Genomic DNA, 12,471 nt, shown 5'->3' with positions numbered 1-12,471 from the left:
ATAAACATGTTTATGAAACAGGGCAGGGTTTGTGCTGCTCAAAAGTCTGACGTGGAAAGGGAAATTTGAAGATGTCCGGTGGATTCCTGGTGCTAAAGTGCCCCTTTCTGTGTCCTGGTCCAGGAATTCCTTGCTGGAAGGCTCGTGCAGGTGGTGCTTTGTGTGTTTGTTCTAGACCTGCTGCTGGGCAGGCTGGGATGGAGCAGTTTTGGGGGTAGTTCAGTGGATCCCATGGCTGATGGTGGTGTTCCAGCAGCCCTGGCTCTGGCAGGGATGGAGTTCCCTCTTCCTGGGAGCTGTGCTTGGGATCTGTGGCTAAACCAGGCGGGTCTGGGCTGAGCTGAGCTCGGCCGAGGTCAGGCCTTCCCTGCAGCCTGGGCTGGGAAGGGCAGGGCTGCAGCCTGGAGGGGCTGGAGGGATGTTCCAGACCCGGCTGGAGGGATGTTCCACACCTGCAGTGTCCTGCCCCACGGTGAAACCGGGACAGAGGAGGGAGGACAGGGGCAATTTGGCTCCCAGGGTGCTGTCCTGTGCAGTGGGAGGGGAGGAACAAGGGCCTTGGCTTGGCCTTTGTCTCCTTCCCCCGGCACATTGTCCTTATCTTCTGCCAGGAGTTCTCTTCCCTAAGTGCTTCCTTTCCCTTCCCGTGCTTTTTTGGGGCCCAAGAACCCCTGGTCCATTCTGGGGTCGGTGTTCAGCTGCCCGTTGCTGGGCTCTGCCCGTTGCTGGGCTCTGCCTGTTGCTGGGCTCTGGAATTCCAGCTCAGCTTTGCTGTTTGCTTTGCCCTGGGAAGCTCAGGATCCCGGGAGCCTGTGGAGCCTGGGCTGGGATGTGGCCTCTGTTCCTGCCATCCAGGTGCTCCAGCACCATTCCCTGGGGGCAAACAGCCCTCCTGCCTCTCTCCTCCTGCTCCAGGACAGGTCCTGCCGTGCTGCAGACACCCCTCTGTGTCCTGGTGTGTCCAGAGCATTCCCGGTGCTGGGAGCTGGGAGCCTGGGCTTGGTCTTGGCTCTTGGAATTCAGATCCCAGCTCAGATCCTGCTGGATCTGGAGATGGCAGCAGGAGTGTGCCCGGAGGCAGCTCCTGGGTGGCCCAGGTGTGGGAGGATTTGGGAGCAGTTTTCACCTGTTATCCTGGGAATCTTTCCCTGAGCGGGCAGGGGATGCTGCTGGAATGACAGAGCACCCGGAGGAGGGGCTGCCCTGGCTCTGCCAAGACCAGGGAGGGCCAGGCTGGATCTGGACCTGGGCTGGGCTCACCTGGGCTGAGCTCAGCACCCTCAGAGGATCTGGAGCAACCCTGGATCGAGGGATACCATGGATGGACAGTGGATAAAGCAGAGGGAGGCACGTCCTGCTGAAGGTGGGTGCCCCTGCAGGGTCTGTGTCTGTGCTGGCAGGGGCAGCGCCTTGTGTGGCACCTGAGGAAGCTCCCGAGGGACAGTCCCAGGGCTCCGGGATCCGGGTGGTGCCAGCATGGAACACCCCGGTGGGCAGTGCCCGGGATGGTGGGGCCGTCCCGGAGGGTGGATCGCTGCTCCAGGTGCAGGAGGATGGCTGGGAATGCCTTGCCACTTCCTGAGCCTGATGGAGGCGTGTCCAGGCTGCCGTGGCAGGAGCTGGATGAGGAATGACCTGACCAGGAGTCCCCCCTGAGGGAGCACGGGCTCTGCCAGGGGCTGGGGCAGGTGGAGCCCCTCAGCTCCCACCGGACACCATCGCTGTGCCGGGAACAGCAAGGAAGAGGAGAATCCAGGTCCCTCCAGAGGCTGGTTTGACTGTCAGAGGAACACCGAGGAACCTGCAGAAGAGATCTGGTTGTTGGGCTGTGGCGAGGGGAGGTGGCCCTGGCCCCATCCCTGGGGATATGGTCAGTCCTGGAGCAGCTCACGGGACAGGCACAGCAGCTCTCCCAGCCTGGGGGGTGCAGGGCCATCTTTATTTATCTGCTCTGCAATTAGCACAGAGCCAGAAAATTCCGTGCTATTTATAGGGACAAATCAGAAAATTCTCCTTCCAGTGGCTCACCAGACTTCCTCTTCTGATAAACCTTCCAGGGGACTCCAGAAATCCACCTCCGCCCTGTCCTGAGGTGCCAGAGCAGGCCTGGCACTGCCCCGGGGGGGTGTCGGGGTTGGTGTCCGTGTTGTGTGTTGTGCCGGGTGTTTGGTGCTCACAGTGACCATGGACACGGCCCCAGGGGGTCGGGATCGGTCCTTCTGACCTGTAGCACGCAGAGCTTGGACTCCACGAGGCCCTGGGGGGGCTGGGGACAGGGACAGGAGTGGGTGAGGGGGCTACTGGGCTGGGTGTGAGCAGCCCCTGTGCTCCAGTCCGGCTGGGCACTGGGAGGAACTGGGACACGTCGGCAGTGCCGGGGGTGCTCTCATCCCCCCTCCACCCACACCAGCTCCCTGCTCTTCCCCTAAGGGTTCCTCCAGGGCCAGGCTGGACGGGGCTCACAGCACCCTGCTCTGGTGGGAGGTGTCCCTGGGTGGGATGGGTGTGCTCTGAGGTCTCTCCCACCCAGACCACCCCGTGGCTCCGCTGGCACTGCCACCCCAGCTTGGGGCTCGGTCCCTGCTCTGGGAATGCCGGGGGTGTCCCTGGGTGGGATGGGTGTGCTCTGAGGTCTCTCCCACCCAGACCACCCCGTGGCTCCACTGGCACTGCCGCCCCAGCCCGGGGCTCGGTCCCTGCTCTGGGAATGCCGGGGTGTCCCTGTCCCAGCAGTGCCCCGGCTCAGGCACCCCCCAAACAAAGCTGCTGTGAGGAGGAAGGTGAGCCTCCCCCCGACATCCCTGGCCATTGTTTCCTTGCTCTTGGCATTTCCTTAGGCAGCATTTCCTGCTGTTGTTTCCAGCATTTCCTTCGGAAAGGTCACTCCAGACCCCCAGCTGACAGTGGCTTCCTTGCACGCTGCTGCTGTGCAGTGTATCCTGGGATCCCTCACTGCTTTGGGTGGGAAAGACCTTAAATCCCACCCAGTGCCCTGGCCAGGCACACCTTCCATAGCCCAGGTTGCTCCAAGCCCATTCCAGCCTGGATCACCCTCCCTGGCCAGGCTGGGGAGGTGTGAGCTGAGGTGTGTTGGGATGAGCTGTGGCAGTGGTCCCAGATCCTGGGGTGGGATCATCCCTGCTCCCAGCACACAGGTGACCCACTGACCTGCACCACCTGGAGGTGCCTTACTGGTAAAACTTCATCCCGCTGGAATTCTGGTTCGTTCTCTCCTCTGGGAGATTCCCGACCTGCTGGTTGTGTTTAAAATTTGCTCTCCTCAAATATTCGTGGTTGTTCTGGCGATGGGTGGCTTTGATAGTGTTCCCTCTCCAGCTGCTTCCCCCAGGAATGGGCCAGGAGGGATTTTTTTGCCCTCCAGTGCTGAGAGTTCCATAGAAACCCCAAACCGAAAGGCAGGAGATGGCTCGGGGTGTTTGTTCGTGTCTGCTTGGAAACTGTCTTGGGCAAACTTGGCCCCACATGCAGCTCCCATTGAAGTCCCACTGAACTTGTGGAGGGAGGAGGGATATTGGGCCAGGAGCCCTGGATGAGAGGCTGGAGTTTTGGGATTGCTGTCTGGTGGGAATGTGGTTGTTATGACTCCCTGTGTGTAACAGGACCGATGTTTGTCCTTGGCCTGAGCAGTCTGTACTTAGTCCCAGCAAAGTGATTCCTGGTAGAAGGTACACACAGATAGGAACGAGCTCCAGGAACGGAGCTGGAAAACCCTCTCCAGCGCCCGTGTGTGGGTCACTCCCTGTAGGGTTTGTTCCTCGTGGTCCTCAGGCTGCAGCACTTCAGTCCTTCCAGGTGACGCCTCGGGAGAGTCACCCCTGCCTGCCAGCAGCTGCTGTGTGGAGTCACCTCCCCGAGCTTGGAGAACCAGCCCTGTGACGGGGCTGGGGCTGGCGAGACGAGAACCTCGGCGTGCAGGAACCCGGAGCAGCGGGAGCAGCGGGAGCCGGGAACGCTGCCGGGAACACTCCGTGACCCCTCGTGTGTCACTGCAGGAGCCAGAGCAGCAGTCGGGCAGTTCTGGGGACCGCAGAGCGACCGGGCCGAGGGAGGGCTCTGGGGGTGCCTCTGCCTGTGCTGGTTGTGCCGTTCGGGGCTCTCCTGGGCTGGGCTGGGGCAGAGGGAACGTTTTAATCCCAGCAGCTGCTCCTGCAGGGCCGTGTTTTGGGCTGGGGGCGAGGATGCTGCTGAGAACACGCTGAGTTTTGGCTGTTGTTGTGCTCGCCCTAAACCGAGGACTCCCAGCGAGGAGCTGCACCAGAACTTTGCCACAATTCTGTTGTTTTACTCTTCTTGTCTCAATCTTCATCCCTGGAAGTGTCCGAAGCCGTGTCGGACAAGGCTTGGAACAGCCTGGTCTGGTGGAAGGTGTCCCTGCCCATGGCAGGGGCTGGAATCAGATGGTCTTTAAGGTCCCTTCCAAACCACTCTGTGATTCTATTTCCAGAACTCTGGTGTTTAATTTTACTCTCCCTCTATTTGTACCTGCTTTTCCTGCCTTACAGGACTGAACTCTGGGTGGTTTGCCCCAAAATAAGACCCAGTTCCCACGGCCATGGTGCTTTTCTGTGTGTCTAGATGGTTTTTTTGTTTCTGTACGATTTTACAGCTCTCTGTTTCGAGTCCTTTCGATTTAAGCTCTTGCTTTTAACATCTGGGAAATGGAAATTTTCTATCCACAGAACCCAAGCATTGTCACACCCCGTGAATTCTTGCAGGGTGTAGTTGTTACCCATGAGAGTGTCATGGGAGCGTCCTCCTGGAAGCGGCTCCACAGCGACCTGACACCGAGTTGTAACCGGTTTGAGTTCTCCATGTAATGGTTTCACTTCCAGTCCATCCCATCCCTCGTCAGCCTTTGGAGAGGGGCTTCACCCTCTGCCTCATTGCTTATACAATGACCTGTAAACAACCCCAAACTCTGTTGTCCTGGGGCAGTGAAGTGCCAGGTTTGAACCAGTGCTGTTCCAAGTGTCCTCTCTGGTTGTGTGACCTGTGACCTTGAGCTCCTTGGCTAAAACTCGTTGACTTAATTGCCTGTTCTCTATATTAAGGTTTTACGCAGTGAAAGAAAATGTTTAAATGTTTTTGTTGAACAGAATTTTGAGCTTTTTAACTGTCCCGCAGACCCCGTTTTGTGCCTTGGGTTGCTTTTCTCGCCCGCTGTGAGCAGGTGACCAGACGAACCATCTAATCCTTGTCTTTTAACTTGCAGCTTTGTGTTGTTCTTGGAAAGTTTCGCACCACTTGTGAATTCCCTGAACCTTGGCCTTGCCGGCCCCCTTGTGTTGGGCCCTCCTCCCTTTCAGCTTGCCCAAATTAAGACCCACTTGGCTCTGCAGTCGTGGTCCTCGGTGTCCGGCGGCGGCGCGGCCCCTGCCCACGCTGGGTTCCGCCAGGCATTGCCCAAAGACGCAATGTTTAACCCCAGAGGAACCTTGCCCCCCCGGCCCAGGGGACCCAACCCCTCGGGCAGCAAGCCTCCGGGATCCTTCGGGGGAGGAGGGGCGGCGGGGCCGCAGAGGAAACCGGCGCCGGGAGCCCCCCAGGCAGCGCCCCAGAGACCCCCGGGCCAGGACTCGCTGCAGTGGACGGGCTCCCAGAGGATCAACGTGCGGGTCACGCTGCACAGGGCGGATCCCAGGAAGGTCAAGGAGAAGAACACCCTGCACCAGGAGCAGAAGGGAGACCCTCGCCCCAACCGCTGGGACAGCGGCCCGTGCCCGGCCGGGACGGCCGCGCCAAAGCCGCCCGCGCCGGTGCCGGTGCTGGAGCAGAACTCGAGCGCCCAGAACCGCTACACGCCCGAGAGCGCCTCCAGCATTTTAGCGAGCTTCGGGCTGTCCAACGAGGACCTGGAGGAGCTCAGCCGCTACCCCGACGACCAGCTGACCCCGGAGAACATGCCGCGGATCCTGCGCGAGATCCGCATCCGCAAGATGGGCCAGCCCGCGCCCGGCCCGCGCGCCCCGGCCCGCGGGGACGAGCGGGGGGCCGAGCCGGGCGGCGCGGCCGTCAAGGGCAAGGTCATCGACTACGGGCACGCCAGCAAGTACGGCTACACCGAGGACCCGCTGGAGGTGTGCCCCTACGGCCCCGAGGGGCTCCCGGAGCCGGCCCTGGAGGCCTGCGTGTACAACGCCGAGGGCCCGGGCGCGGACGGCAGGGAGGACGTGCCGCGGGAGCAGAGCGTGCCGGTGCCCGGCCCGCCGCCCGCCGTGCCCTGCAACCCCGTGTTCCCGGCCGACGACCTGATGAAGCTGCCCGGCTTCCAGGGCGACTCCTCCGGCGCCCCGCCGTTCTTCCCGGCCGAGCCCCCCCCGGCCAAGGTGTCGGGGCTGTGCCCGGCGCCCGCCGCGCTGCCCGTGGTGACGCCCGTGTCGCAGGCGCCGATGCCGCCGGTGCTGCCGCCCATGATGCCGGCCCTGCTGCCCACGCCGCTGGCGCAGCCCCTGCTGCCGCCCGTGATGCCGCCGCTGGTGCAGCCGCCCGTGTCCCAGCACGTCCTGCCGCCCATGACGCCGCCACCCTTCTCCGCCGGGCTCCTGGCCGCCATCAGCCAGCACGAGCAGAAGCAGCGCGACTCCGGCAGCGGCTCCGGCGCCTCCGGGAGGTCCGGAGGGGGCCACAAAGGCTTCCACTCCGAGGGGCCCATCAAGTCCCCGTTCGGGGTGGTGAAGGCGTCCTGGCTGCCCGTGTTCTCCGACTCCCAGAAGAGCAAACGCCTGCCCACCCCGTCCATGATGAACGACTACTATGCGACGTCGCCGCGAATATTCCCACATTTGTGTTCTCTGTGTAACCTTGAATGCACTCAGATGAAGGTGAGTGTCTTTCCCAGATTATCCCCTAAGCGTGTGCCCGGCACCTCTCCTGCCGCCCTGTTCCGGGGGCAGGCTGTTCTCCCGGGAGCTCTCTGGATTGGGGTGCTGGTCGCCAGCCCGAGTGCCGATGAGCTGGAGGTGGCTGTAACGCTGTGTTCCTTTCCCAGCTGCACTTCACAGCTGTTTTACACGTTGATTTTTAATTCTGTTTCATATCACAAGTGGTTTCTGCCTTTGCAGCGGGTCTCAAACAACAACACCACAAACCCTTGGCAGTGGAGGGAAAGGTTAACGTCACCAGGGGGACTAAAGTCATGTCGCAGGGTGGGGAGACGTTCATGTGTTCACCCTCCCTGCTCCAAACCCTGCCTTCAAACAAACCAGCCCATTTAGAACCCGAAATTTCATCTTCCAGACATGCTCTGTGTGAATGTTCCAGAGGCTGGAGCCTGGCTCGGGGGGACACACAAAATGCCTCCATTCATCCGGCCCAGCTTCCAGCTCTGAAGGGAGTCACAGTCCAGCCTTGAAGGGAGAATAAAAGGGAAAACTGGTGGATACTGGGAGATAAAAAACATCCTGGAAGCTGTGGCTTTTCCTGGAAAGCCCAGCGTTTGATATATCAAAAATAAGGGAGGGGGTGACGAAAAACATTGAATAATTCATTAATAATTTTTTCACGTGTTTATATTGCACACAGTATGTGAGCAACGTGGGGAAAGGCTGTGGGGGGGAGGGACTTTTTGTAATTTGGCAAAATCCCGGAGGTTTTGGGCCCTGTTTCTGCTGTGAATTGAAAAACTGACTGACTGAAGGTGGGTTAGGGAAAAATAAACAGAAATTCCCAAGGCTGTTCCCCCGGGAAGCACTGAGGGCCAGGGAGATGGGCAGCTTGGAAGTGGGAAAGGAAGTCTGATTTAAAATAAAAATGGGTGAAATTGAACAGATCTGGGGGGTGTTAATGAAGGGGAAAAGGGAATTAAAAAATTGAAGGGAAAAATAAAGGGAAGAAAAGAAGCACTTTGGGAAAGCGGGATCTGTGTAAATGGGAATTCTCCAGTCTCTCACTTAGGGGAGCCTGGGAAAATGAAGCAAATGTTGTTACTAAAAATACTTGTTGACAAATTAGCTGGGAGGTTTTGGGGGTGGATTAAAGGTTATGAGTTCTTGTCCTGGTGGCCCTGCAGCACAGGATGTGTTCCCAGACATCCTGATCCGACTGCAGCCTCCCAGCCTCTGCTCCTGTCCCGCCTCCCTTGGCTCTGGCCTGGATTAGCTTCCTCCAGGGCACTGTTCGGTGTCTGTGCACCTCAGGCCTCACGGGACCGGCCCTGGTGACACAACAGAACCAGAAGAGTCGAGGTTTTACTGCAAAAAAGAAAAGTCTGTTGAAGAAACGCTCGTCTTGTGGGTCGGCGAAGTGCAGCAAACGAACAGTCCCTGTGGTTTGGTTTGCAAATCACCTGTCTCAGGTGAGACCCCCCTGCAGAGCTGCCTCCAGCCCTGGGAACAGCAGCACGAGGACGTGGAGCTGCTGGAGAGAGTCTAGAGGAGGCCCTGGGGCTGGAGCCCCTCTGCTCTGGAGCCAGGCAGCAAAGGGCAGAGTGTGACCCGAGAGCAGGCGAGGACGGTGGAAGGTGCTGAGTGAAGAAAGGCTTCTCTTCATCCCACTCCTGAAGGTGCTGAGAGTCTGAAGGGCAGGTTCCAGCCATGTTGCAGTGGGGGGTTCCCAGTTCAGGTTTCTCACAGTGAGGAGCTGCAGTCTTTCATAGTTGTCTTTAGTCCCCTCTTGGACCGAAGTCCAGACTCACCTCGGATTCAACGGGGCTGAAGGAGAAGCTGCATTGCCCATTGGAAGAGAATTCCAGCACATTCCCTGCCACTGGTTAGTAAAACCAGAGGTTTAACACCTGGATGTGAGACATCCTCCCCTCCGTGTCCCTCCAGCCTGGCTCTGCCCTGAAGGTGCCAGCACTGGAGCTGAGTGTTCTCTGGATTGAAAATCCCTTCTGTTGTTGCCCAAGTCGTCCTGTTGGCTGTCCCTGCAGCTCTGCCTTAATTATCTCCCCGAATCAAGGAGCTCTGATGAAATCCAAGCTGAAGATGGCCTGGGGGTATCTGCAGTACCAAAACACAGAGGTTGGAGTGTCAGACAGAAAATGTATTTTCTCGCTCTTCTATAACGAAGAAACCATCCTGAACCTCCCTCCTGCAGACTCTGATGTGTTTTTGAGGTGGTTTTTGGCTAATACACAGTTCAGAAGTCACAAGTTGTGGTATCTCCCATCTGCATCCGGAGTTGTGCTGGATCTGCCTGTGAAAAACAGATATTTTTTGACTTGGAACCCTTCTGGTAAGATGTGGATGACCCTGGGGTGCAGTGACTGATGGCAGGTCAACAGGCCCCTCACCTGCCTGAGACATCGTGGGTTTGGGGTCAGTGGAGGTGCCCAGGGGCTGAAAGGTGGGTTTGGAGAGCATCCCAAAGGGGACAGATCCCACTTGTTTCTGCTGTGTAGGGAGGGACGTGGTCAGTGGTGGGTTTGGCAGTGCTGGGGAGGTTGGACTGGATGATCTCAGAGGGCTTTTCCCACCTCAGTGAGTCTGGGGAGGTCCCTGTGGCTCCCTCAGGGTTGTAGGAAAGGAAACCCTCACACAAGGTCGGCTTTTTGAGCCTTAAAAATGGGATTGGAGACATAAATTGGTGCTGCTTGACCTGGAAGGTGTTCTCAAAGATTGGTGTCTTCGTGTCCTGCAAGGTTTTCAGGGCAGAGTGTCCAGCTCTGCCCTCGGTCAGGTGGAATGTCACCTCCCTCTTGTCTCCTCTCAGCTGTTCCCAAACCCCTCAGTGTGTATGAATATTCCACAGAGCAGCTCCATGTCCCACTCCAGCTCGTGTTGTGCTGGGATAACAAAGCGGGATGTCTCCGCCTCCAAACCCATCCCGTTTGGAATGCAGTGGATCTGCAGAGTTCCCAGCACAGAGGGATCATGTTTCCAGTGGATCTGCAGAGTTCCCAGCACAGAGGGATCGTGTTTCCTGTGTATTTATCACAAGCTTTGTCCTCCAAACCGGTGTAAAGGGACGGTGGCGGCGTCTTGGACCTGGAAACGCATGAAGTCACAGGGACTCCTTGTTTTCCACGGAGAATTGCACTGGGAATTCCTTTGCTGAGGGGAGTGTGAGACTGGAGACACTTTGCCCCCTCCCCAGCTGTGTCAGGACCGTGCTGGTGGCGATCCCTGAGGCAGAGGAGGGATCCCTGAGGCAGAGGAGGGCGGGCTGGGATGAGGGAAGGGGGAAGTTGGGGTGTGGAGCAGCTGCTGGAGGAGTCTGGATGGAAGTTCTTCCTCTTAGCAGGATGTGATGGGAAGGGATCCTGTCCTGGGGGGGAGGGATCCGTCTCTGGAGACTGATGGATGCCCAGAGATGCCTGGGAGTGTCCAAGGCCAGGCTGGAAGGGGCTTGGGGCAGCCTGGGCTGGTGGAAGGTGTCCCTGCCCACGGCAGGAGTGGGATGAGATGGACTTTTCCAACCCAGACTTTTCTGGGATTTTGTGATGAGTCTGTAGACAGTGGAATATTTCCGAAGACTGAGAAGGGCCAGGAATGAGTCAAAGAGGAGCAACATCCATAAATCCAGACTCCTGTAGCTCTGGGATGCAGGAGGGCTTTGGCACAGCGAAGACTTGGCAAAGAGAAGAACGTTGTCCTTGTCTACTGGGAGGAGAATCTCCCTTTGTAATCCCGGGAACGGCATTGGATCAGCAGCTGGAGGCACTTGGAAACCAAATGCCCTCCCTGGGCCTCACTGGCACCGTGTCCCCTTCTCTGGCACCGTGGAAGTGGAATTCTGGGAGCCAAATTCCCTTTAATTTCTACCAGCTCGTTTGATTTAGCCCTTGTGTCCTGGCTAAACTGACTGGAAAAATGGGATCCTTTGAACAGGATTGCTTAGAGATGGCCTGGAATTAGGGAAAACCAGTGTGTGATGGTGAATTGCTGCTTCTGACTCATGAGCTGGATGCAGAGTGATCCCAAACAGGTTTCCTGCCTCGTTTGGGGCAGTTGGGATGAGCAGAACGTTGGGAACACGGTGAGTGGATCCTCCAGTGCCTTTCGAGGTGGGTTGTCGGTGCCTGCAGGAAGCCACACCAAGTCTTGTGCTTCACATGCAGTTTAGTTCCATTGATCCCACAATGGAAGGTTTCTGGGAGTTTGGGAAGTCCTGGAGCACATCTGAGCCGGTGGAGTGAGTGCCAGGAACGGCCATTCCCAGCCGGAGCTGTGCCCTTCCCAGGGATCCTTCCCCTCCTACCACGAGCTCTGTGTCAGAGCTCTGGCAGAGGAACAAGAGGGTTTGGTGCTGCCAGAGACACGGTGGAGCATCTTTTGTCTTCCAGACCAGCTTGTGCTTGGGAAAAGTGACGTGGAATTTCACAGCTGGGAATTATTTGCCCAGCCCGGCCTGCCAGCTGTGTTATACAGCTGTTATTTTATATTAATTATTATATGTCCGATTGTATTTTATACTCCTAGAGCAGCTGGAAGTTGGTTTTTTAGGAATGTTTAATAATTATCACCAATACATTACACCTTAGAGTTTCAGGCCACGGAATATCCCTTCTCCACAGCAAACTGGCTCCTTTGCCCCCCAGCTCCCCACACGGGGGACTGTCTGTGCTCACAGTTAAACCTGAGCTTAAGGATTTGTAAGTAAGATTAAGATATTTTTCAAGCTGGAGGGCTTGCACTGTCTCTACTGAACCCCTCAGTTTTCCTCAAGATAAACCCTTGCTGAGGTTCTTTAGTGTAAAATAAATCAGTGTGTGTGTGAAGAACGTCCCGAGGCTCTGCAGTGACCTTCAGCCGTGACGGGATTGGGGGTGAATGTTCTGGGGCTCCAGGCGTGGGAAGCCAGGCTGGGGTGGGAATGAGATTTGACTTGGAGATGCCACGTCTGGGGTTCTGGGTTTGCTGGGGGTGCTCATTGGTCTGACAGGCTGTGAAAGCCAATAATGGCTTTATTTCCTTTAATTTGCCCAGTTATTGGATCAGCCTTTCCTGATCCGTGTGGTGACAGCCCCCGGGGTGCTGGGGGGGTTCATTCCTCCATTTGTTTCATGGAACATGATGCATTCTGTTCACCTTTGTGTTCTGTGACACCCTGTGGTGATAATGTCTTAGTGCTTTTAATATCCCAAGTGGAAATTTGACCTTAAGATCGTTCCTAAGGTAAAAATGTGGTGGAAGGCAAAACACACCAAACATCACTAGAGACTGTGGGCAGTGCTGACATGTTCCACTCTCATCCAACCTCTCTGGCTGTCCTTCCCCCCCAGGACTGGATCCTGCACCAGAACAACCCTTCCCACATCGAGAGCTGCCGCAAGCTCCGCCAGCAGTAAGGGATCTGCTTGGGATCCACTGGGGATGGCTTGGGAGGGACAATAAATCCCAGCAGCAGTGAGGGATCTGCTTGGGATCCACTGGGGATGGCTTGGGAGGGACAATAAATCCCAGCAGCAGTGAGGGATCTGCTTGGGATCCACTGGGGATGGCTTGGGAGGGGAGGGACAATAAATCCCAGCAGCAGTGAGGGATCTGCTTGGGATCCACTGGGGATGGC

The 12,471-nt window shown here is 57.4% G+C and overlaps 1 protein-coding gene across 1 annotated transcript in view; it reads left to right on the top strand.

The window, feature by feature from the left end:
• Nucleotides 1-5,327: 5,327 nt before the first annotated feature.
• Nucleotides 5,328-12,471, top strand: part of ZNF638 (zinc finger protein 638) — a 30,798-nt gene continuing 23,654 nt past the window's right edge. The window contains exons 1-2 of the mRNA XM_017812995.1: nt 5,328-6,842; nt 12,185-12,246. Coding sequence (XP_017668484.1) covers nt 5,436-6,842; nt 12,185-12,246 — 1,469 coding nt within the window. The 5' untranslated portion in view covers nt 5,328-5,435. The remainder of the gene's footprint in view (nt 6,843-12,184; nt 12,247-12,471) is intronic.

Source organism: Lepidothrix coronata, unplaced genomic scaffold, assembly GCF_001604755.1.
Source record: "Lepidothrix coronata isolate B3197 unplaced genomic scaffold, Lepidothrix_coronata-1.0 Scaffold39, whole genome shotgun sequence".
Lineage (NCBI taxonomy): Eukaryota > Metazoa > Chordata > Aves > Passeriformes > Pipridae > Lepidothrix > Lepidothrix coronata.
Note: the sequence above shows the minus strand (reverse complement) of the source record. Positions and strands in the feature narration are given on the sequence as shown.